Consider the following 26269-nt stretch of genomic DNA (forward strand, 5'->3'; position numbering starts at 1 on the left):
GGTAATTTTTGAATATTCGCTTTCGGCTGGAAAAAGTCTAATTTGTCAGTGAACATCAAAACTAAGGGGCACCGAAACAAAGTGCTCTCCCTTCCACGAGCCACTTCCTGCGAAAGAGCAAGTTGCTGAAGATTTGAGTTGTGCCAGGAACGAAGTGAACAATCAAAGTTTGCAGATGCTGCTTCTGTTTTAGTTTCTTCAGTGAAATCATCTCTGGGTCGTAAACTATCTTCAGGCCCTGTGCTGGTAGGTCGCATTTTTGGTCATTATGCTTGTGTTTGCTTTCTATTGCACCAGTGTAGCGCAATGTATGATGTCCTGTCGTCGTTTGTATGGGTAGATCTATATTGAATAACTGAGCAAATGTTTTCCGATGAATTGAACGAGTATGCTCACTTAAAAATCGTTAATACAGACAATCATAAGAAGCATGCTGTTGAAAACGACGCGCGGATATACTTTAACAATGTGCATTGATGTCCAGGTTTAGCCCGTTGTTTTTATCCAGCAGAAGCAAAAGTGAAACTGAAAGTAGAAAGTTGGATTCAGACAGACTTGACTATTCGAGTAAAACGTCGACTTAGGATCAATCGGCCTGTATAACAAAAATGTTTTGGTAATATGCTTAGGATAGGCTATGATATTTCTTTACTCAAACAAGCCAAATTTGGCTGTCCTTAAATTTGACTTGCTGGCACTGTGGCAGATTAAGTTTGCACAATTAAATTTGACTCTGGGATTCCGGAGGTTTGCCATGCACGGGCCAGACAGCTGAGTGATACTGATAATGTTGACTCAGGGTTCCACACAACCCCAAAAGTCAAGGGTATTCATACCCTTTCAGGAAAAAAGTAAAGGGTTCTTATACCCCTTCCAGATTTTTCACAGGGTATGAGTGACAATCGGTGTATCCATGAAATGTCATTTTTTTCCCATATGATTGCCTGTCTGGTAGTTATCACCTTTGCCATTTTGACGTTGTGACAATACATGTATATATATAGTGTATCAATGCATTCGGTCCTTTCAAGCCACGGAAACTCATTCATCCATTTTTGCTGGAACACCTTGTCTTTCCCTGACTCACTGAGCACTGCTATTGCTGCAACCCATAATGATACTGACTGATACTGACTCATTGCTGCTCTGGCTGCAACCGCCAAATGACAATTTTGTCTGTTTCGGGATGGGTTTTTGTTCTTTCGTTTTGCGAGGCATTTTTTTGAGCAGGCGACAGCACCGGACAGGCTAAAGCGAACAGTGCCATCGAGATGATCAGTTTGAAGATATCGCGCAGTTTGAGGACAAGGGAGGCAACCTCTGCTTCACGGCGTGTCAGTGTCGACAGAGGAGTGGCACGAACACGGCGTGTACTTCAGTGGTCTCAGTAGAGCAGGCGGCCTGCGTGCTGTTGCTTGTAAACTAGCAAAGGCTATACCCTTTCAGCGTTTGACTCGTACGTTTTTTATTAACCTCTTTGGAAGAAAACAGTTACGTATTTATACCTCTTCAGAGAGCATCTCGTACGTGATTTGGAGGGTCAAAGGGTATTATACCCTTAATTCTACGTGATGTGGAACCCTGGTTGTCTTTTCTTTTGTTCAGGGCTCTAGCAGTAGCAGCAATGAGTGATACTGATAATGTTGTCTTTTCTTTTTTTCAGGGCTCTAGCAGTAGCAGCAATGACTGCACCTTGAGGTTTTGAGAGCAACAACTGCAGTGACTGAAATGTTGTGAACATAGAGTGGTGCAGCATGAGATATGGGAGCATGAGGCATGGACACCGACAGTGACAGTGACGAGGACTGTCTCATCCCAGCCAGACTCCTCAACCTGAAAAACAACTCCCAGGCTCCCTTCACTCACAGCCAGAGAGGTACCGTACTTTCCGGGTGACAAGGCGCTTTGTTATCTAAGACGCACCCCCTTCTTTTAAAAAAAAATTGTAATCCAGTCACCCATTGGACGCAGGGGGCCAATAGGGCGCACCAAAATGACCCAGTTTTTGCCATGAGAGGTGGTTCCCCTGTCATATCTGAGAGAGGAAACACTTCCTGCATCGGGGTCAGTGACCAAAGGCATTGTGATAGCTGGGTGGCCTTGTTAAAAGACACGACCTTCTTCCCAGGGGTCAATGACCCAGTTTTTGCCATGAGAGGTGGTTCCCCTGTCATATCTGAGAGAGGAAACACTTCCTGCATCGGGGTCAGTGACCGGTCAGTGACCGAGTTTAACAGAGTGGAAATCTGTGTGTGCGGCCAGATCAAAGGCAGGGCAGTACCTAGTAGCTGAAACATGCATTATCACAAGTTGTTTGACTGGTACTCAAGCGGTCTCTTTGATTTTTTTCGTATTTCATACACGGATTAGGCGCTTCGTTATACAAGACGCAGGGGTCGAACTCGAGGAAAAAAGTCGCGCCTTATGACCCGGAAAGTACGGTAAACTGTCTTCAGGCACAATTAGGATGAGGATGATGGTGATGATAAGGCCCAAAAAAAAAAAATAGGTGTGGTTACGGTAACATAGCCAAAAAAAATAGGCTAGGAACCTAGGCAATCACTTCTTTTTTTTAAAACTTTTTTTCTAATGTGTACAAATTAAACCTACTTGACAGGGAAATAAGTGTGCGACTCGAGCGTTTTCGCTTTCATTGCGTTTTCTGCACTGGTTTTTTTTATTTTTTTTATTGACAAATGTAATAAAAATTTATAGGGTCGGCCCCTAAAAATAGGGTAGGTCGGGTTACCGTAACCACACCTTTTTTTTTTTAGGCCTAATGATAATGATGATCTCAAGAAAGTTTGTTTTGTGTTTGCATAGTTCATGAACCTTTTAGCTGGACAGCTTTAGTGTTGTATAGTCATTATGCGTTTGGGAAGATTGTAAAACTGCAAGGACTTTTTTGTTGTTTGTTTACCTGTTTGATTTTCAGTTTTTTTCTTTTGTGTTTTTTGCCTTAATTCTGATGTTTTGTTCGCTCGTTCTTGCAGGAAAATGTACATCTTCCAGCCAGCATGACAGCCAGAGACAGATCTTAAGGTCCACACCGACAGAAACTGGTCTCACATCAAGCGGTCGCAGAGAATTGGGTGTGTCAGCGCATCATGTACCTGCCCACACTGCTAGAAACACGTGCAGGGTGCCGTCGTCACACACTGCACGTCGAGCACCGCACGCAGAGACACAGCACAGGGACGGCCCTTTTACACTGTTGGGGTCCTCCACACAGCCACAGACTGCTCGCCAAGCACATGGCAGAGATACACCGCTGTTTGACTTTTCTTCACAGCACAGAGAGACACAGCGCAGGCACAGCCCTTTTCAGTCCTCCACACAGCACAGAGAGACCCCTGCCAGGCTGTTGGGGTCTTCTAGCGTCAGGCCACAGCTGGTATCAGTGTCCTCACCGGATGAGCCGGTCATGTTATCGCTGTGCGGCAAGAAGGGCAGGCAAGGTCAGAGGGATGTGGCGAGAACAGGGACCACAGTCAGTAAGGCGCTGAGCTATGAAGACACTGCAGTGCCTGAAACAAGCGGTGTGGAGACCATCAGTGAAACTGACTTCAGTGAGGAGGAGCAGGGAGAGGGGAGAGAGACACCTGTGAAAAACGTACCAAAATCTGCTGTCTTCAAAACTCCTGGCGCCGGCATACCATTGTCAGCCAGTGAATGGCCGGCACTGTCACAGTCAAACGCCAGTGTCACCCAAACATCCACGCTGTCGGCATCAGGTGCCACTGCCTCTGTCTCCAAAGTGCCTGCACCTGTCTCATCTGTGCCTGCTTCACACCCCACTTCCATGAACAGCAATGCTGCCTCTAAACCCGAACACAGCACGGGGCGTTCAGCAACAAAACACTCGGAGCCCAGGTACATTTATAAATTGCTGGATTCAACACCTGTCAGGAGTTCTTCAGAATATAACATTGGGGCTGTGTGGCAGACAGTCTCTTTCGAGTCGGATGATGAAGACGATGATGATGACGAAGAAGTGACAGTCGTAGAAATAGATGAGGATAGAGGGTCAAGTGCTGAGTGTAAACCCTCTTCTGATAGCAAGCCTGCAACTACTTGTTCCCGTGTGCCGAGCATTCCCTCACCGAGTGCTGACAGGGAAGAGGACGAGGAGGGCGACCTGGTCTTACCGACAGTGTCCTTTCAGTCCAAGCACAGGCAGAACAGTCAGAGACAGACAGGGATGGCTGGCGGGGGTGTGTGTGCATCATCATCATCATCATCATCACAGACAGCACAGCGTGATGTGTGTGCACTACCATCTTCCTCACAGACAACACAACGCCAGTCAGAGACCAGCTCTCGGTGGCCAGGGAACGAGTGTCACTCGTGGGACGCCAGCAGTTCCGACGCTGACATAGAGTCTGTGGGGTCAGCCTCGGACACCGAGCCAGCCACTGCCCCCAGGTCAGTGTCCAAGGGGAGCAGAAAGAAGACTCACCGGCCGCCCCCTGTGTCCCAAAGCACGGCCCATCACAGCGATGTGGAACCCTCAGGGAATGCAAGACCTGCACACACACACAGACCAGGCAGAGCCATGGACACTGAAACCAGGCAACTCTCCGCTGGCCATCGTGGTGAGTGCACTGTGACGTACGAGGATCCCACCCAGGAGTATCCCCACATGTCTCCTGTAGTCATAGACACAGACCCCGAGCTTTCTCCCAGCATCCTCCAGCAGGAGACACAAGACATGCAGGGTTCGGGCACTCCCAGTGGTCGACCAGACTTTGTGGAGAAGAGGAGCCAGGGAACCAAGCAGGCTTCATATGGGGCTGAGGCTGTGAGGAATGCTGAGTCCACTGCACACGCTGTGTTAGAGCCCAGTGTGTCGCACACTGTGTCCCAAGACAGAACCAGCAGTAGTGTGTCTCGCAATGTGTCCCACCACAGTTCCAGCAATAGCGTGTCTCATCACAGTACCGGCAGCGCCAGCACTGTGGATCTAGCATGTAAGAGGCTAACAAGTCAGACATCACTTGACTCTGACATGACTCAGCCCTATGAAGCGTCTGACACTGAGAGTCAGGAGGCTCCGCCCACTCTGCACAGCCTTCCCAGCATTCCCTCCATGCTCCAGCGACAGGTGTCCGGCCAGTCCCTCCCCCCACCCCAGCTGACCAGAAGGTCGTCCAGTGCCATCTCAGACAGCGGTCAGTCCACACAGCCGCCTTCACTGACCAGACAGTCATCCAGCGTGATTGCTGACAGCGCCGGCTCTACAGTGGACGGCAGCACCTGGTCGGCACTGACCGCAGCTGCCCTGGGCCAGGTGAAGAGAGAGCGGGAGGAACGGGGAGGAAACTTTGCTACGTCACCTGCTACGGCAAGCAGCAGTGACACGCATGATTCTCCTGTGTACAGCATCAAAAGAGAGGCCGGATTTCCTCAGCGAGGTTTTCGTGTTACGGTGCCGATCGCTGGTATCACTGAGCACTCGCACATGTCAGCCGGCACGGAAAGGGGAGGAGGTTGTCCTGCTGCAGAGAGTCTGACCATCTCTGTCTCGCTCCCCACACCCCAGGGACTGACCACACAGCCAGTGAAACGGGAGGCGGAGAGAGAGGGGGCCATGTTGTCCAGCTCCTCGCTGCTGCCCAAGAAAGAGGAGAAGGTGGACGCTGAGCGGAGCTGTACTGTGCAGAACGCCTCTCAGTATGAGGACGATGGCGACAGCGACCAGAGCCAGTGTCTGTTTGAGGACCTGCCCGCACCCCAGCTCTCTCAGGCCGATGAGAAATTGCTGTCGGACGCTGAGGAGGGTGTGATTGGAGCACCTGGCGCGGGGACACACATGACTTTACACATGTCCACACCTCAGCCCTCCATGTCTGACCTGCAGTTCTCTTTGTGTCCGTCAGGCCCACAAGTGGTGGTCAAACAGGAGGGGTCAAGTGGTGCTGGGGGAGAGGACGGGACAGAGGCAGACTTTGTGGGCTACACGGTGGAGGACGACCAGGTGGTGGTGTTCGACTCTGACGAGGAAGAGATGTTTACCAGCTTCACCCAGGTAGAGGTGAAGAACGAAGCCCCCAGCGACACCGAGGGGGATGAGGGGGGCAACCCCTGGGCAGACATCTGGGACACCCAGCCCATCGAGATTCTGTCCGATGAAGACAGCGATGACGACGAAAGAAGCGGTGACAGTGGCGTTGCCTTGAGCAAAGACGGGGAGGTGAAGATCAGGGAGGTCAAGGCCTGTGGGAAGAACTCTGACAGTGACGGTGACATTGCCATGGATTCTGCTGATGATGACGACCTTTTGGCGGCCTCTGGGGACTTTGATGTGAAACAAGATGAAAAGGCTGAAGCAAACCAGAAACAAGACGAGAAGATGGCAGCAGAAGGAAAGTTGTCGATATTTTCCCAGCTCACCCTGGAGGACGAAGCTGTTGATGAGGTTGCTGATGGTGGTGACCTTGACAGTGTGTTTTTCAAGGACACCCAGGTAGACAGTCTTCTGATGACCACTGATGATCATGACGACCATGACGATGGTAACAGCAAGCAGAAAGACTCGCCACGGCCCAATCAGTCCGAGTCTGAAGATGAGAAAGATGTGAAGACGGAGGATTTTGATGATGCCATGGATGATGACATGGATGATGCGCTGTACATGGCCGCCACTCAGATTGACGAGGAAGCACCAGTTACTAAACCGTCGCTCAAATCTCACTGCCCTCCTCCACTAAAACAGAAGTCTTCTACTTCCAAAGACAGCAGTCACACACACAAGCCTTCCCTCGCTCTGTCGAAACAGACGTCCGGACAGAGCGTGCAGAGCAGTGAGGGTGGCATGGAAAAGCTGACCGCTGGCAAGGGTCAAGGTGATAAGGGTCAAGCAGGCAAACAGGTGGACAGGAGAGTTGTAAGTGACATCTTGCACCCCAAGCCCGCCTTCCTCCAGACAATGGACTCTATCTCACACAGACCTCGCTCCAAGCCAGCGTCCCCCGTTGTCGACCTCACACAGGACAGCAGTGATGACAACATCTCCGTCGTTAGCCTGAGTTCAACTCCAGAGGTCAAGGTCAAAGAACAGGTCACTATGTCAGAAGGAGAAACTTCAAAGGACAAAAGCAAGGCCTCCATGGAAGACGTCGACAAAGCGAAAGTCGATGGATTATTTGACTGCGCCACACTAGCGGAAGAGGACCATTTTTCTGGCTTGGACAGTGATGCTGATGCTGTTGAAATTGGAGCAGAGGAGCAAAGTGAACTACGTAGGTCCACCAGTTCTGAGCAGAAGAGATTGTATGATGCACAGACGCTGGCTGAGGACAATGTGTTGAGCGATGAACAGGACGAGGAGACAGAGGTGGACATTTACTCCATGGCCACGCAGCGAGACTTTGACCCCTACCTGGCAGCCACACAGCTTGACCCTTGCTCACCGTCCGACTCTGATGATGACCACAGCGAAGACCAGGCTGACACGCGAGGAGAGAAACGCAAACATTCCTCAGAGTCAGACGTCAAGAGTGACACAGACGCTGCAACTCCTCCCAGGGCAGAAGTGGTTGCCGACAAGGACTCGGATCTAGAGTTGATATCTGATTCTGACTTTGACCTGGAAGAAGAGAAAGAAACGGAGAAGCAAGATGAGATCTGTGTATCAGACCCTGACGATACACCTTCTAACCAGTCGCTAGGCCCCAGGGGGAAAGCAGCAAGCAAGAGTAGCTGCCTTTTGTCGTCCAAGAAATCCTTCGCAGATGCACGTGAGACGATGAAGAAGATCAAGGAGAGGAACATGTTTGTGGGAGCAATGGAGATCTCTCCCCAGGCAGAGAAGCGGAGACGAGGGAAGCGGCTGGGGCTGAAACAGAAGCTCTGCGAGGGGGAGGGGCCTGTCCCACGCAGGGAGCTCGTGCAGCAACACAGCTTGACCACTTCCCACGTTGACCCTCCCTACACAGCAGCCAGCGCTCCCCCCAAGGGGATCCTGCGGTCAGCGTCCACTGACCAGCCGGGACCCAGAGACCAGCGGGCAGCCAGCACCTCGTCAGACCCAGCCTGGCTCAGCAAGCAGCCAAACCTTGTCGTCCCAAAGCCCAAGTTATCCAAACCTTCAAAGCCCAAGTCATCCAAACCCTCAGAACCTAAGAGGTCTCGGAAGCAAGGCAAAGGTCCAGCGACCCCTGACCTTTCTGACATCACGAAGAAGGCGCGACAGGCGATGCAGGAACGCCTTATGAAGGCCATCGAGCACCCTGAGCTGACCTTGACCTCTCGACCCAAGGAGGTCATCCCGCAGTGTGACCTTGACACTGACGTTGAGCTGCCCGACACGCAGCAGGTGTTCGGGATGGGGCTGCCGCTGATGACCAACGTGGTTCCTGTGTCCAAGGAGCGACTGACCAAGGCCAGGGCCAGGGGTAACCAACAGCCATCGGCCTCGTCTGCCACCTGCTCCAGGCCTTCCCAAGGTTGGTTACGCACCATTTGTCTTGTATTATCTTATCCTTCTTGTCGATCACACAGTCTTAAATTATGAAATCCTACCTTTTTCTTTATTTTGTCAAACAAAATCTAATTTGAACTGAAGTTTGTGTGTGTGTGTGTCTTACTCGGCCGCACACTTCGTTATCCTTTTGCAAATTAACCAGAGATGCTATTTGTCAGCTACAGTGGTGATATTTCTGATATCAGAATCGGACGAGACCACTGGCAGTGTCTCCACATCAGAACGAACGTCGACACAGACGGATGGCAAGCAGGACAAGACGCCAGGCAGGCCAAGCAAGGAGTCGTCACAACAACACAGCACAAAGATCCAAGCTGACGCAGGAAAGGGGGAAAAGACAGTGCAGCAGGAGAAACCATCCAAGTCAGACGCAAGACGTCACAGTGCTGCTGGGTCTGCTAAGCCTCAGGGAAAGCCAGGGCAAGACTCGGGTCACAGGCACAAGGTATGTACGGAAGCTCACAGATTGAAATTGTCATGTCATGATTGACTGAGAATTTCAATGGAAATAGTTTCAGAACTTTTCAGGAATAAAATTAGAACAAAGCTGCCGTTTCCCATTTCCAGTTGTGATCTTCTTCTTCTTCTTGTCGTTCGCTGTTAGATCATCAGTCCGGACTGCAGGGCGAAACGTGCTGTCCTCTCCAAGTCCTCTCTGGGGCCGTATAGCTTCTTTTCTAGCGCTGTCAAAGGATAACTGACAGATTTTTGGTATTTCCATTTGGTAAAGGTGGTCACATGTTTTTGCTTCCTTTCATGTTGTAGCGCCATGGCGACGCACCTTCAGGAGACAAGGACAGGGCACAGCCGGCAAAGACTTCATCCAGCGCTTCCACTTCTTCCTCCACGGACTCCAAAGAGGAAAAAGCTAAGAGTCGTTCTAGAAATTCATCTGACGACTCAAAGAGGGAGAGAAGTTTGAGCCAGGCAAAAAATTCATCCACTGCTTCAAAACAGGATAAAAGTTCCAGCCACTCTGGAAGTTCATTCACTGATTCAAGGGAGGAGAAAAGCTCCAGGCAGAAACACAGATCATCACTGGATTCAAAACATGGTGATAGGTCAAAGCCAGAGGGTCAAAGTTCAAAACAAGGTGACAGGTCAAAGCCAGAAGGTCAAAGTTTAAAGCAGGGTGACAGGTCAAAGCCAGAGGGTCAAAGTTCAAGGCTGGGTGACAGGTCAAAGCCAGAGGGTCAAAGTACCAGGTCAAAGCCAGAGGGTCAAAGTTCAAAGCAGGATACCAGGTCAAAGCCAGACGGCCGGTCAAGACGATCTCGCAGCCCCTCGCTTGAATCCATTTCAAGCACCTCTAGCAGTGATTACCTGGACGCTGCAAAATCGGCTTCACGCCGCCACGAAGCTGCCTCTGCCGCTAAGAGGGAGAACATTTTTGATCAGCTGAGGGCGGAGATATCCAGCGAGGGAAACGACAGCGAGGGGACCTTCTCCAGCGGTATGGGAACATCGCAGAGACACAAGGAACGACGGGATACCGGTCGGTCGAGCAGTAAAAGTGCAATATCTGGTTCTCTCTTTGAAAAGTTAAGCTGTACAGTTTCAGACAAAGCAGGATCAGCCAGCAGTCACGACAAGCTGAATGACAGGGCAATACCCACAGTACCCACATTACCCACACCCAGTGACAGAAGTGTGGATAGCGGCCGTACAGCAAAACCTGCTAGCGTCAAGTCCAACCCAGTGGCTGCCTCCACCAGGGAGAGACACAGCAGTGGTACGGTGCGCACAACTGACTCCAGTGAACATGACGACGGTGAGAGGACAAGACGAAGCGATGATGTGCACAGTGAGCTTAGTGACACAGGGAGGTCAAGACCTAACGATGTTGTGCTAAGTGTCGTTCCCAGATCTGGTGAACGCCAGGATGCTGAACGTAGGAAGAGTGGTGAGAGGGAGGGGAGTTCCAGGAGAGGTGATGGTCGTGAGAAAGACAGTGAACACAGCAAGAGGCGCAAAACAGGGAGTTCCAGGAGAGGTGATGGTCGTGAGAAAGACAGTGAACACAGCAAGAGGCGCAAAACAGCAGAGGGCAGACAAGACGATAAGAAGCACAGCAAAGAGCGCAGAAAGTCCAAAGAAAACGAGAGACAGAGAGAAGACAGAGAGAGCAGCAAAGGAAACAGAAAACACAAGCACCACCAACACAAGGGTAAAGAACAGAAGAACAAAGAAAGTGAACAAACAAAGCACAAGGAAAGTGAACAAACAAAGCACAAGGAAAGTGAAAAAACAAAGCACAAGGAAAGTGAAAAAACAAAGGACAAGGAAAGTGAACAAACAAAGGACAAGGAAAGTGAACAAACAAAGCACAAGGAAAGTGACCTACAAAAGCACAAGGAAAGTGACCAAACAAAGCACAAGGAAAGTGACCAAACAAAGCACAAGGAAAGTGACCAACCAAAGCACAAGGAAAGTGACCAAACAAAGCACAAGGAAAGTGAACAAAGGAAGAACAAGGAACACGGTGAACCCAGCAAAGACAAAACGCACAAAGATAGCTCACACAAGGAAGAAAACAAAAGGCACACACACAGTGAAGACAGACTACAGAAAGGCGGTAAAGACAGTGAAAGTGAGAGAGTCAGGCGAAAGCGACGACATTCCTCTGGTAGTTCGTCTGCATCACCTTCCTCCAAACAGGCCAAGACAGACGCAGCTCTTTCCAGTTCCACACACACAGTGCCCGACCAGCATCAACAATCACACACGCCGTCACCACAGCTAGGTCCCATATCTGAGCAAGGTGCTCCACCCAAAGGAGCATTTGTCCTCGCCACAAGCTCTTCCAGACAGGAGAAGGCAGTGCGTGTCTCTGTGGAAAGGCAAGCTGCTGAAGCTGCCTCAACTTCACGAGGCACAGCTCAGCGCGGACAGGCCAGCGTGACGACTGCCAGCCGATCCTCAAGTGAAGTGGTGTCAACAGTGAGTGAAGTGGTGTGTACAGAACCCGGTGACACTGTGAGTGTCAAGGACAGAGCCAGGCCGCCCACGCCACCACGGAGGTCGGAGATCAGCCCTAGAGGGGAGGGGGAGGAAGAGAGTGGGCGTGACGACCAGATGGTACCGGTCAGGTCAGGGCCTGCGGGCAAGAAGACGGTTCGTTTCAACCTAACCCCGGAGTACAGGTGCGTGTCCCCCCTCCCACCGCACCGCCCTAACGTCCCCCTCGACCAAACTCTCCCCACCCTCCAGGAAATGCTCAGCTCCAAGAACACAGCCGCAGGGAAAAAAGCGCCTCACTTTGTTGGCAACCCCTTGCAGAAAAGACTCGCGCCGCTCCAAGAGCTGAAACTGCAGCAACAACAGCATCAGCAACAACAACAGCAGCTTCAATCGACGATACCAGAGTTTGTCTTCAAGCCGCTGGTTTTGGAGAGTAACCAAGCGTCAGGGTCCGGGGAAAACGTGGCGCCTGGCAAGAGTTTGTTGGGGCCTCACGACCTTTTGATCCACTTGCTGCGATGGTCGCCACATTGGCTGATCGAGTATGGTGAGTGCTGCGTGTATGTGTGTGCTTGTGCCCGCAACTGTGCAAGCGTGCATTTGTATGTGTGTGGATTCATTGAGTAAAGTTCGGTGTTTCAAAGTGAGCAAATGTTAAATGTAACATTGTGTTCTGATTGTTTGTGGTGATCAATAGATGTCTACAGCTAATTGTAGAATGCTTCCTTAACCACGTGTTTTCTGGCCTTTCTGGGAAGACTTATCTCATTGACACACTTTCTTCTTCTTCTTCTTCTTCTGCACTCATGGGCTGAAAGCAGTGAAACTCCAGGAGCACTCATGTTTTTGCATGAGAATTTTTTTACGTCTACCTTTTTTACCCTGCCAATTACGCAGCCATATGTTGATTTTGGGGACACACAGTTTCTATGTTTATTTGTATTTGTGTGTGTTATATTTTATCACAGAGAACGATGCTTCTGATCTGCCATACTAGACCGGCACGGTTGGCCTAGTGGTAAGGCGTCCACCCCGTGATCGGGAGGTCGTGGGTTCGAACCCCGGCCGGGTCATACCTAAGACTTAGAATTGGCAATCTAGTGGCTGCTCCGCCTGGCGTCTGGCATTATGGGGTTAGTGCTAGGACTGGTTGGTCCGGTGTCAGAATAATGTGACTGGGTGAGACATGAAGCCTGTGCTGCGACTTCTGTCTTGTGTGTGGCGCACGTTATATGTCAAAGCAGCACCGCCCTGATATGGCCCTTCGTGGTCGGCTGGGCGTTAAGCAAACAAACAAACAAACAAAATCTGCCATACTACTGGTTGGTTCGGTGTCAGAATAATGTTACTGGGTGAGACATGAAGCCTGTGCTGCGACTTCTGTCTTGTGTGTGGCGCACGTTATATGTCAAAGCAGCACCGCCCTGATATGGCCCTTCGTGGTCGGCTGGGCGTTAAGCAAACAAACAATCCAAAAAATCTGCCATACTGTTGTTATTCAGAGAAGCAGGTGCAGCGTGCGGGAGAGAGGGGGGGAGGGGGGGAGCTGACCCCCCCACCAGTAGTGGACCTGAGCCAACTCTACCCCCTGCTGACTACCTATGGTGACAAGATCGAGGAGTATCAGCAGATCTGCTTCAAGCTCCTGTTGCTCGAGACATGGGAGGATGTGAGTTGACCCCATTTGTTGTTATTGGCATTTAGTTTAATATTGGTGTTGGCCCTTCCTCTAAGTTTGGCTAGGGATTTATTTCTCAGAGTCAATTTTGTGCAGACTCTCCTCTGTATCCGAACACCCCCGTGTGCTCACATGCGCACATTAAACATCCCAAGATCAGAGCAAAAGTCTCAGGGCTTGAAAACATGAATACAGGGATGCAGGGAAACAAAATTAAAAAATTGGGTAGCACAATTCTGTAGCTATCCACAGGGATAGCAGCTTGAATTCCCTGAATTGAGGGAATTCCACAACGACAACGTCATATATATAAACCAAAGGTTGTTTGCACGTCAACTAGTTTGTTCAGTTTTAAGCTGAGAAATGCCTACTACAACCATCTTTCAAAATATTGGCATTTAAGATTGTTAAAATCAATGTCAGTTGTTGACCAATGGGAAAGTCACAATCAGTTTTTGTTGACCAATGTTAAAACACGTGAACACAAGCTTGTAAACAGATCAGTACTGCAGCTCAGTTTGGGGCAGATTTGTTTGTCAGTTCAGCTTTTCTTCTTCTTCTCTTTTCTCATTTCTTCAGCACTCCATGGCCATGCAAAGATTAGGTTACCTGTCTCCTGCCACCTTTCTGTTGCTTCACAGTACTGTTAGGTGTGTGCAGGTGTTACACAGTACAGGTGTTACTGTTAAGTGTGTGCAGGTGTTACACGGTACTGTTAGGTGTGTGCAGGTGTTACACAGTACATGTGTTTGGTGTGTAAAGGTGTTACACAGTACAGGTGTTACTGTTAAGTGTGTGCAGGTGTTACACGGTACATGTTTGGTGTGTGCAGGTGTTACACAGTACTGTTAGGTGTGTACAGGTGTTACACTGTACGTGTTTGGTGTGTGCCGGTGTTACACAGTTTGTGTTAGGTGTGTACACAGTATGTGTTAGGTGTGTGCAGGTGTTACACAGTACGTGTTTGGTGTGTGCCGGTGTTACACAGTTTGTGTTAGGTGTGTACACAGTATGTGTTAGGTGTGTACACGTGTTACACAGTACGTGTTAGGTGTGTGCAGGTGTTCCACAGTATGTGTTAGGTGTGTGCAGGTGTTACACAGTACAGGTGTTAGGTGTGTGCAGGTGTTACACGGTACAGGTGTTAGGTGTGTGCAGGTGTTCCACAGTACATGTTTGGTGTCTGCAGGTGTTCCGTAGCTGGAAGGAGAAGAAGCAGAAGGTGGCGCCCTGGCAGGTAGTCCTGGCTCAGACCTACCGGCCAAGCTCTCAGGTGCTCATCACCTTTGAGTGGACAGGTAAGATCATGTAAACATTCATCATCATCATCATCGTCGTAATCATCATCATCGTCATCATCATGGTCATTGTCGTCATCATTGTTATCATCGTCATCATTGTTATCATTGTCATCATTGTTGTTATCTTCATCATCTCCTTCGTTTTTGTAGTCATCATCATCGTCATCGTCAACGTCATTGTCATTGTCATTTTTCATCATTTTAATAGCAGGCATGTGGTTATAGCCAGTATTTTGTAAATGGAGGGAGTCTTACATTGGGGGCTCTTAAAAGGGAGGTTCCACTGTATTTCCTGTAAAGTATCTTGAGATTTGGGACATGTCATCAACTGTCAAGCGTTACCTGTGCAGGTGTGGTGACAGAGCGAGAGTGGCGGTCAGGCCACTACCCCATGGAGGGAGACCTGCTGGCTCTCAACATGGTCGGCTTTAACCTCCCGCCCAGCCGCCCACAGCCTTCCCAGCATGCCCCTCAGCCCGCGCAGGGTCGACAGGTCCAGAGCCAAGTGCTGGCCTGTGTGGAGCGGAGTCGCGTCGTCAAGTGCCAGGATGTACGCAGGTTGCTGAACCAGAACGAGGCCCTGCGTGAGTGTTGAGTGTTTCTTCTGGCTGCCATATGAACTGACCTGAGCCAGGATGAGTCACTTTGTTATGAGCAGTGTTAGGCTGTGAGCCAGGATGAGTCACTTTGTTATGAGCAGTGTTAGGCTGTGAGACAGGATGAGTCACTTTGTTATGAGCAGTGTTAGGCTGTGAGCCAGGATGAGTCACTTTGTTATGAGCGATGTTAGGCTGTGAGCCAGGATGAGTCACTTTGTTATGAGCGATGTTAGGCTGTGAGCCAGGATGAGTCACTTTGTTATGAGCAGTGTTAGGCTGTGAGCCAGGATGAGTCACTTTGTTATGAGCGATGTTAGGCTGTGAGCCAGGATGAGTCACTTTGTTATGAGCAGTGTTAGGCTGTGAGCCAGGATGAGTCACTTTGTTATGAGCAGTGTTAGGCCGTTCATGGAGTGGAGTTGAACTTGTCAGAATATGTGGCCAAGGTGTTTGGGTTTAGTGAAGGATAGAAAGCATACAGTAGTGTAGAGGTGATAGACGATGTCGGTTTAGTGAAGGATAGAAAGCATACAGTAGTGTAGAGGTGATAGACGATGTCGGTTTAGTGAAGGATATAAAGCATACAGTAGTGTAGAGGTGATAGACGATGTCGGTTTAGTGAAGGATAGAAAGCATACAGTAGTGTAGAGGTGATAGAAGATGTCGGTTTAGTGAAGGATATAAAGCATACAGTAGTGTAGAGGTGATAGACGATGTCGGTTTAGTGAAGGATAGAAAGCATACAGTAGTGTAGAGGTGATAGACGATGTCGGTTTAGTGAAGGATATAAAGCATACAGTAGTGTAGAGGTGATAGACGATGTCGGTTTAGTGAAGGATAGAAAGCACACAGTAGTGTAGAGGTGATAGACGATGTCGGTTTAGTGAAGGATAGAAAGCATACAGTAGTGTAGAGGTGATAGCCGATGTCGGTTTAGTGAAGGATAGAAAGCATACGGTAGTGTAGAGGTGATAGACGATGTCGGTTTAGTGAAGGATAGAAAGCATACAGTAGTGTAGAGGTGATAGACGATGTCGGTTTAGTGAAGGATAGAAAGCATACAGTAGTGTAGAGGTGATAGACGATGTCGGTTTAGTGAAGGATAGAAAGCATACAGTAGTGTAGAGGTGATAGACGATGTCGGTTTAGTGAAGGATAGAAAGCATACAGTAGTGTAGAGGTGATAGACGATGTCGGTTTAGTGAAGGATAGAAAGCACACAGTAGTGTAGAGGTGATAGACGATGTCGGTTTAGTGAAGGACAGAAAGCATACAGTAGTGTAGAGGTGATAGACGATGTCGGTTTAGTGAAGGATAGAAAGCATACAGTAGTGTGGAGGTGATAGACTATGTCGGTTTAGTGAAGGATAGAAAGCATACAGTAGTGTAGAGGTGATAGACGATGTCGGTTTAGTGAAGGATAGAAAGCATACAGTAGTGTAGAGGTGATAGACGATGTCGGTTTAGTGAAGGATAGAAAGCATACAGTAGTGTAGAGGTGATAGACGATGTCGGTTTAGTGAAGGATAGAAAGCATACGGTAGTGTAGAGGTGATAGACGATGTCGGTTTAGTGAAGGATAGAAAGCATACGGTAGTGTAGAGATGATAGACGATGTCGGTTTAGTGAAGGATAGAAAGCATACAGTAGTGTAGAGGTGATAGACGATGTCGGTTTAGTGAAGGATAGAAAGCATACAGTAGTGTAGAGGTGATAGACGATGTCGGTTTAGTGAAGGATAGAAAGCATACAGTAGTGTAGAGGTGATAGACGATGTCGGTTTAGTGAAGGATAGAAAGCACACAGTAGTGTAGAGGTGATAGACGATGTCGGTTTGGTGAAGGACAGAAAGCATACAGTAGTGTAGAGGTGATAGACGATGTCGGTTTAGTGAAGGATAGAAAGCATACAGTAGTGTGGAGGTGATAGACGATGTCGGTTTAGTGAAGGATAGAAAGCATACAGTAGTGTAGAGGTGATAGACGATGTCGGTTTAGTGAAGGATAGAAAGCATACAGTAGTGTGGAGGTGATAGACTATGTCGGTTTAGTGAAGGATATAAAGCATACAGTAGTGTGGAGGTGATAGACTATGTCGGTTTAGTGAAGGATATTGTAATGGATGGCCCTATTAGTATTATTCAAAAACTTTAACCTGAACATTAGTGGATCTAACTTTTGCACTGAGAAACATGTGATACAGATCTAAAAGTGTTCTTCATTGAGACAAGTGAAAGACTGGGAGACTTGTGGACAAATGTTACGATATTAACTGTGTTAGGTTGTACTCACCAGAAAACCACTGCACAGTTCGTAGCAGGAAACTTTCGCTGACTAGTTTATGTAGTTTTTATTCGGAATCGTGTGCGTATCGATCGCATTCTTATGAGACGAACACAATGGAACGTAATCTTCTTTTCGATGACGCCATTTTAGATGACGTGTTATTCGAGATCTCATCGAAGAAGAACGATGAGAGAATGTTATGTTATGAAATGTGCATGTGAATATTACTGCATGCATTTTAGAATTAATTCATTATTGATAAGATAATGATTGAGTGAAAGGAAACAGAGATTTGGTTTAGTTAGATAAATTGTTTGTATGTTGTTAGAGGTTACCTAGGGAAACGTAAACAAACACTTTTTGGTCGCTTTGACTTGAGAAGGTGTTATACGAGATCTCATCGATGAGAGAATATTATGTAATGAAATGTGCATGTAAATATGGTTATGCATTTTAGAATTGATTCATTATTGATAGGATAATGATTGAGTGAAAGTAAAATGGAGATTTAGTTCGGTAGGATAGGTTGTTTGAGCATTGTTAGAAGTTACCTAGAGAAACGTAAACAAACATCCTCGATCGCCTTGACTCTAAGACGATCGAGAGTGTCGGTTCGTTGCTAAAGGTACGAAACAAGAAGAAAGGAAGGAGAGACAAGGTATGTTGTTTATGTTGTTAGGACATGTATTGGGGTAACGTAGACAGTCAGGGGAGATTGTTATAGACGATCGAAACGTTAGCGGTAGCTAGCGGTAACAAGTAAACAAACAAGGAAGGAGATAAATAGAGAAGGGAAGCAGAAATCGGGGTTCTAAGAAGATGTTGCTCTGGCTTAGCTTATGAAGTTTTCTAGTCGCTAGTTCCTAGCGGTTGTTCTAGTTGTTCCGGGCTTATGCGGGTTCCTGGTTGATGAAGTTCCTAGCAATTGTTCCAGCAATTTGGTTCTTTTGGCTGAGCGAGGGGGTTCTAGTATTCTTCTTCGAGACTGGATGAGGAAGGATATAATATTGAGTTAGAGAACACTAGGTTCTAAACTACATGAAGGGATAGCAGTCTACAAGAAGAAAGTGGGGCTATCCGACAGGAGAAATCGGGGCGGCTTCTTCGAGACTGGACTAGGAAGGGATAGCAGTCTACAAGAAGAAAGTGGGGCTATCCGACAGGAGAAATCGGGGCGGCTTCTTCGAGACTGGACTAGGAAGGGATAGCAGTCTACAAGAAGAAAGTGGGGCTATCTGACAGGAGAAATCGGGGCAGCTTCTTCGAGACTGGACTAGGAAGGATATAATATTGAGTTGAGAATATTAGGTTCTAAGCTACATAAAGAGATCGCAGTCTACAGTAAAGAAGATAGTCCAGAACAAGGTCATCATATGTCATGCCTATTTTTATATGTGAATGAATGATGCACTGATATATTGAAGTTCGATACGAATTTGTTCAGATGAATAAATCTGAACATTGAAACCTGGAACAATTTGTGTTTGCTTTATTCTTCATTAACATTCACACACACAACAATCAACAACCAGAGCCAACACAGCTCGCGCGCCCATCCCGTTACAATGGTGTCAGAAGTGGGATTTGTGATTCTTTTGTGAAAGACACATTTCTTGGAAATAACCCGGCCTGCAGTGGATTCATGGATTAAAGTGTGTGTGTGAAAAAAAAAAAAAAAAAAAAAAAAATATGGAAATAACCCTGCTAATTCACGGATTATTATCTTCATGTGCTGATTCACGGATTATTATCTTCATGTGCTGATTCACGGATTATTATCTTCATGTGCTGATTCACGGATTATTTTCTTCATGTGATTATTCATGGATTAAAATCTTCATGTGATTGTGACAACGTGCAACAAGAGAGAAAGAAGAGGAACTGAAGAAACTAGACAACGTACAACAAGAAGAAAGAAGAGGAACCGAAGAAACTAGACAACGTGCAACAAGAGAGAAAGAAGAGGAACTGAAGAAACTAGAAGAAGCATAGTAGCCTGGAGGTGATTTTTATAAACTTTATTGACTTTTGATACATGTTTTATACAGAGCTGTAGCGGATATCGTGGAAGAAGAGGATTTTACAAGAAGGAGATGTCTTTTGACTTTTATACCAGATGAAGAATGACTTTTCTTCAAAAGTGACTTTTTACGGAGATTCTGCTTGGATTGGACTTGATTGATTTCTGCAAAAGAAGAAAAGAAAGTATTAACAATGATGAATCCTGAACAATTCTATGAACAGTATCTACGTGATGAAGAAACTGAGGGAGCAGAATTTCCGATGGGAGGAAATAGTCATAATTCTACTGGAGGTGTTCAAGAACTAACAGTAACAGACAAGACATACAAAGGATCAAGTAGAAGAGGTCTACAAATGAAACCACAACTTTTCGATGGGAGTGATGACTTTGAGACATACTTAGATCAGTTTGAATGTATTGCTGATTTAGGTGGTTGGACACTGAGAGAAAGAACACTCACTCTTGGAGCCTGTTTGAAAGGACAAGCTAGAAGATTCTACGCTGGACTAGCACCTCATGAGAAAAGAGAATATGCCAGTCTTATATTTCAACTGCGACAGAGATTCGGCACAGCATCCAGACATGGGGTGTACTGGACCACACAGTTTGAAAACAGAAAAAGACTACCAAATGAAGGATTGGCAGACTTTTCTGATGAACTTCTGCTACTTGCACAAAGGGCATATCCAAATGTTGGGTCATCAACTCAACATCAACTTGCACTACAGCAATGGTATAAAAATATGAGTCCAGACATAAAATGGCGATGTTTGGAGAGAAACTGTCAAACCATTCGTGAAGCTGAAGAGGTGGCTGACATGTATGAAGCTATCATGGTACCACAGAAAAAGAAAATCTTCATGGTCAACGGAGAAGAATCAACGATGATAAATTCTTCACCGGAGACAACTGATCGAAATCGTCAACAACAAAAGGGAGACAGACGGTGCTGGACATGTAATGAGACTACACATTTGTCCAGAAACTGCAGACAGAGAACACAGTTTTGCACATGTTGTAAACGCTCTGACCACAGTTTGAAAGACTGTAATTTGTACAGGAAGTGCAAAGAACAGGAACAATTTGAAACTCGACCAACCCACAACGGACGTTCTCAACAGAGAAGAGAGGGAAACGAGAACCGCCGATTTTAAAGGGTCGAGAATCGGTAAATCGACGAAGACCCAACATGAAGAAAGAAGAAATTACGAAACAAGAAAACAGGGAAGATAGTCAACGCTACGTGAAGAAAGAAGAAATTACGAAACAGGAAAACAGAGAGGATACTCAACCGAGTCAACGCAACATGAAGAAAGAAGAAACTACGAAACAGGAAAACAGAGAGAAAGAAGATAAAACACAAGAAGATGTTCCACATCGTGCTGGGTTGAAACATTCCAATGCAGATGCTTTGAGCAGAAAACCCTGTACATCATACTTGAGACAACAACAAAGAGATCAAGAAACAATGAAAGAAGAAAACTTTGTTGCATGTACTTTGATACAACAGAGAACCAAGAATGATGAACTAAGACCTACAGCAGTTCAATTCTCTTTCTCTGATATCCTCAGTTCTGCAAGCAAGCAAGTCAAGCAAGAAAATCACAACATAGCTATGATTGTGGAGGATGAACAGAAACCGTCATGTAGTAAAACTCTAGACTCATCATCAAGTACAGAAAAACCTGATTTTGAAGTCAGATTCCATCCATTATCTTTGGACGGATGGAATGCAGAAGAACTTAGCCAAGCTCAACTTGAAGATCAAGATATTGAACCACTTCTATCTGCGAAGATGAAATCAAAGGAGCGACCAAAATGGGCAGAGCTCTCTACAAAACGTTCTCAGGCAAAAACACTTTGGGCTCAGTGGGACAGACTATGTATGGTAGATGGTATTCTCTACAGAAAGCGTCTTGAGAATGATAAAGATACAGGACTACAAATGATCGTACCTGAGTCAAAGCAAGAAGATGTTATGAAGAATCACCACGACGTTCCCACCGCTGGTCATCTTGGATCTGAAAAGACAGGAGAGAGAATAAAACAGTCATATTATTGGCCAGCCATGGATGATTGTATCAAACGCTACTGTGTCCAATGTGATAAGTGTGCTGCTAGAAAATCTCATCAAAAACGTGTTCCACTTGGACATTGTGGAGTTGGTGAACCTCTGGAACGAGTGAATCTAGACATATGTGGACCCTTTCCCAAAACAGTGATGGGAAACACACACATTTTGGTCATCACAGATCAATTCACACGATGGACAGAAGCAATACCAATTCCAAATCAAGAAGCAAAGACGGTAGCACAAGCCTTCATAACCCATTTCGCAAGCAGATTTGGGTATCCACTAACACTATACACTGATCAGGGCACAAACTTTGAATCAGTGTTATTCAAGGAAATGTGTAATCTAGTGGGGATAAACAAGACCAGATCTACAAGCATGCGGCCTCAAGCAAATGGAATTGTAGAACGATTCAACAGAACACTGGCTGCTATGTTAACAGCGTACTGCGAAAACAACCAGAAAAGCTGGGATATCTACTTACCTCTGCTGGCCTCAGCATACAGATCGTCGGTTCACTGCAGTACAGGTATAACTCCAAATCGAATGATGCTGGGACGTGAGGCGAGACTACCGATGTCACTGGTGTTTGGACGACCCGGAGCTGAAGAAGAAGATGTTTCCCCAGATGTCTACACTGCAAACCTGGAACAGACATTTCAAAAAGTATATGAACATGCGCGGAAACATTTAAAGAAAAGTGCAGTGCATCAAGAGAAGTACTACAACATGAAAACCAGAAAACGTGAACTGAGTGTAGGACAATTAGTCTGGTTGTTCAACCCTGTCAGGAAGATAGGTGTGTGTACTAAAATGACGTCAAAATGGAAAGGACCGTATATCATCACCAACAAGATTGATGATTTGACATACCTTATTAAAACTAGACCAAAGAAAGATTCAAAGGCGTATCACATTGACAGACTGTTACCTTATAAAGGAAAGAATGTGCCGACGTGGATGGAGAAGTGGAGACTGAACTGTTCGTAACTTCGCCTTGTTTTTCTGGAACATAACGATGACATTGTGCAAAAGATAGTCATTCATAAACAGTATTCTCATATACGTCTTTCGTATGAATTGGGTTAGTTAGTATGATGGAGCGTAACTCAAGGTAAATTGAGGCTGGTTTCGAGACATATATATATCCCTGTGTGACAATAATGTGAGGCACTAGGCCAAGATAATTATTCAAACTGGACAGGTGGAGTTCTCAAGGAGTCGAGTTATTGTTAGGCGATGTGAAATTGGTAAAGCACGAAGGTACTGTAGCACGCTTTTTCGATCCTAACAATGTTACTCGGTCTCGGTTAGTTTTAGAAGATAAGTGGGTAATACAAGATGTATTGTAGTATGGACGGTTGACAAATATGAAAACATTGACTATGAATAACTTAATTAGCGCAATACGATATTAATGTGTTACAGATGGAACCAGTACCGGTATATGAAACCATAAGTGATGTTTCAATCAATGAGGGAGGTCAGGGGAAGAAGAAAGAGAAAACAGACTTGCCTTCTGCAGCAAAACTATACCCAGTCACAGTGTATCTGCCCTACGATGAAGCGATGGCGATTGCACAGGTGCAAGTGACAAACACTTTTGCATCTTCTGTGATCAAAAGGAAGGATGGAAGAACCACCATCAAACTAAACTACAAAAAGATCAAATAGGACAGGATTGATTCACTCAAGTTTTAATTTCAAATTTCAATTTCTATGTTCCAGTTCTGGTACTGGTAGTTAAAGTTACAGAAGAATATGTTTTAAAATATATAGATTATGCGGAGCATAATGTTAGAAAGCGGGGGTGCATGTAATGGATGGCCCTATTAGTATTATCCAGAAACTTTAACCTGAACATTAGTAGATCTAACTTTTGCACTGAGAAACATGTGATACAGATCTAAAAGTGTTCTTCATTGAGACAAGTGAAAGATTGGGAGACTTGTGGACAAATGTTACGATATTAACTGTGTTAGGTTGTACTCACCAGAAAACCACTGCACAGTTCGTAGCAGGAAACTTTCGCTGACTAGTTTATGTAGTTTTTATTCGGAATCGTGTGCGTATCGATCGCATTCTTATGAGACGAACACAATGGAACGTAATCTTCTTTTCGATGACGCCATTTTAGATGACGTGTTATTCGAGATCTCATCGAAGAAGAACGATGAGAGAATGTTATGTTATGAAATGTGCATGTGAATATTACTGCATGCATTTTAGAATTAATTCATTATTGATAAGATAATGATTGAGTGAAAGGAAACAGAGATTTGGTTTAGTTAGATAAATTGTTTGTATGTTGTTAGAGGTTACCTAGGGAAACGTAAACAAACACTTTTTGGTCGCTTTGACTTGAGAAGGTGTTATACGAGATCTCATCGATGAGAGAATATTATGTAATGAAATGTGCATGTAAATATGGTTATGCATTTTAGAATTGATTCATTATTGATAGGATAATGATTGAGTGAAAGTAAAATGGAGATTTAGTTCGGTAGGATAGGTTGTTTGAGCATTGTTAGAAGTTACCTAGAGAAACGTAAACAAACATCCTCGATCGCCTTGACTCTAAGACGATCGAGAGTGTCGGTTCGTTGCTAAAGGTACGAAACAAGAAGAAAGGAAGGAGAGACAAGGTATGTTGTTTATGTTGTTAGGACATGTATTGGGGTAACGTAGACAGTCAGGGGAGATTGTTATAGACGATCGAAACGTTAGCGGTAGCTAGCGGTAACAAGTAAACAAACAAGGAAGGAGATAAATAGAGAAGGGAAGCAGAAATCGGGGTTCTAAGAAGATGTTGCTCTGGCTTAGCTTATGAAGTTTTCTAGTCGCTAGTTCCTAGCGGTTGTTCTAGTTGTTCCGGGCTTATGCGGGTTCCTGGTTGATGAAGTTCCTAGCAATTGTTCCAGCAATTTGGTTCTTTTGGCTGAGCGAGGGGGTTCTAGTATTCTTCTTCGAGACTGGATGAGGAAGGATATAATATTGAGTTAGAGAACACTAGGTTCTAAACTACATGAAGGGATAGCAGTCTACAAGAAGAAAGTGGGGCTATCCGACAGGAGAAATCGGGGCGGCTTCTTCGAGACTGGACTAGGAAGGGATAGCAGTCTACAAGAAGAAAGTGGGGCTATCCGACAGGAGAAATCGGGGCGGCTTCTTCGAGACTGGACTAGGAAGGGATAGCAGTCTACAAGAAGAAAGTGGGGCTATCTGACAGGAGAAATCGGGGCGGCTTCTTCGAGACTGGACTAGGAAGGATATAATATTGAGTTGAGAATATTAGGTTCTAAGCTACATAAAGAGATCGCAGTCTACAGTAAAGAAGATAGTCCAGAACAAGGTCATCATATGTCATGCCTATTTTTATATGTGAATGAATGATGCACTGATATATTGAAGTTCGATACGAATTTGTTCAGATGAATAAATCTGAACATTGAAACCTGGAACAATTTGTGTTTGCTTTATTCTTCATTAACATTCACACACACAACAATCAACAACCAGAGCCAACACAGCTCGCGCGCCCATCCCGTTACAATATAAAGCATACAGTAGTGTAGAGGTGATAGACGATGTCGGTTTAGTGAAGGATAGAAAGCATACAGTAGTGTAGAGGTGATAGCCGATGTCGGTTTAGTGAAGGATAGAAAGCATACAGTAGTGTAGAGGTGATAGACGATGTCGGTTTAGTGAAGGATATAAAGCATACAGTAGTGTAGAGGTGATAGACGATGTCGGTTTAGTGAAGGATAGAAAGCATACAGTAGTGTAGAGGTGATAGCCGATGTCGGTTTAGTGAAGGATAGAAAGCATACAGTAGTGTAGAGGTGATAGACTATGTCGGTTTAGTGAAGGATAGAAAGCACACAGTAGTGTAGAGATGATAGACGATGTCGGTTTAGTGAAGGATAGAAAGCACACAGTAGTGTAGAGGTGATAGAAGATGTCGGTTTTGTATGGGTTGTGGAAGAGTTGTTATAGTAAGACAATTGATCCACACGTGCTCCTTGACCAGACACACCCCTCGATGGTGATTTGCCCGTGGATTGTTTGTCTCATTGAAAGCAAGGGTATAATTAAGTGACTAACCAGGGTATCTGTGCAGGCAAGCACACTGTTGTGGTGAGCAAGGAGAGTAACATGTACGAGCTGACTGAAGGTGGGGGGGGGGGGGGGGGGCAGAAGGCACACAGTGGTGTAGAGGTCACTGATTGACAGTGAGGTGGGGGGGGGGGAGGAGGGGGGGGTATTGAAGGCACACTGGTGTATAGGTCGCTGACTGACCAAGGGTTATCTGTGCAGGCAAGCACCCCGCTGTGGTGAGTGAGGAGAGAAACCTGTACGAGCTTACCGTCAAAGTCAACACGCGCTACCGCAAGTTTGCCCCCACCAACAAGGCGCTCGTCACACTGGAGGTACGCAACTTCTGGCCCTCAAATTAGTCCACATTTTCCTAGACTGATTTTCCTTCCTTCAAAATCCTTCCACGTGTTTTCCTAGACTCTGGCCTCGATGGGCTTGGTGTGTACAGGTGTTGAAGTTAGATGGTTCATTCTTTGTATGCTGGTAACAAAAGAAGAAAGCTATTTTCCAGTGTTTAGTACAGTGGAATCCCCCTTTTATCCTACATACGTGAGAGAGACACCCGTGAGATAATAATCGTTCAAATCACACGTGTGTGTATCATGTAAATGAGGTCATGTCAAGTAAGTCTGGCAGGGACCTGTTTTTCCACTGCTCATGATGCCAAAGTCACCGAGACAAAAGTCATTATAGAAAAAAAAATTGCGCTCGCTAATTACCCTCGATGAATTTTTTGAACTAACACGTCACGCCACACTTTCAGAG

The 26269-nt window shown here is 46.2% G+C and overlaps 1 protein-coding gene and 1 long non-coding RNA gene across 3 annotated transcripts in view; one reads left to right on the forward strand and one right to left on the reverse strand.

Annotated features, from left to right (window-relative positions):
* Positions 1–116: 116 nt before the first annotated feature.
* Positions 117–26269, forward strand: part of LOC138961935 (uncharacterized) — a 54463-nt gene continuing 28310 nt past the window's right edge. Inside the window, exons 1-9 of the mRNA XM_070333618.1 lie at positions 117–246; positions 1664–1876; positions 2994–8447; positions 8671–8930; positions 9251–11993; positions 12949–13115; positions 14314–14422; positions 14776–15009; positions 25724–25836. Of these exons, the coding sequence (XP_070189719.1) occupies positions 1777–1876; positions 2994–8447; positions 8671–8930; positions 9251–11993; positions 12949–13115; positions 14314–14422; positions 14776–15009; positions 25724–25836 (9180 nt within the window). The 5' untranslated portion in view covers positions 117–246; positions 1664–1776. The remainder of the gene's footprint in view (positions 247–1663; positions 1877–2993; positions 8448–8670; positions 8931–9250; positions 11994–12948; positions 13116–14313; positions 14423–14775; positions 15010–25723; positions 25837–26269) is intronic.
* Positions 19313–24961, reverse strand: LOC138961934 (uncharacterized). Of its 2 annotated transcripts, XR_011454355.1 has the most exons (5): positions 23400–24961; positions 22338–22411; positions 21891–22051; positions 21288–21353; positions 19313–19494 (listed from the first exon to the last, which is right to left on the reverse strand). It is a non-coding gene; the product is annotated as an uncharacterized lncRNA (long non-coding RNA). The 2 variants fall into 2 exon arrangements; XR_011454354.1 differs by lacking the exon at positions 23400–24961 and having other exon boundaries at positions 22338–22867.

Source organism: Littorina saxatilis, linkage group LG3, assembly GCF_037325665.1.
Source record: "Littorina saxatilis isolate snail1 linkage group LG3, US_GU_Lsax_2.0, whole genome shotgun sequence".
In the NCBI taxonomy this organism is placed as follows: Eukaryota; Metazoa; Mollusca; class Gastropoda; order Littorinimorpha; family Littorinidae; genus Littorina; species Littorina saxatilis.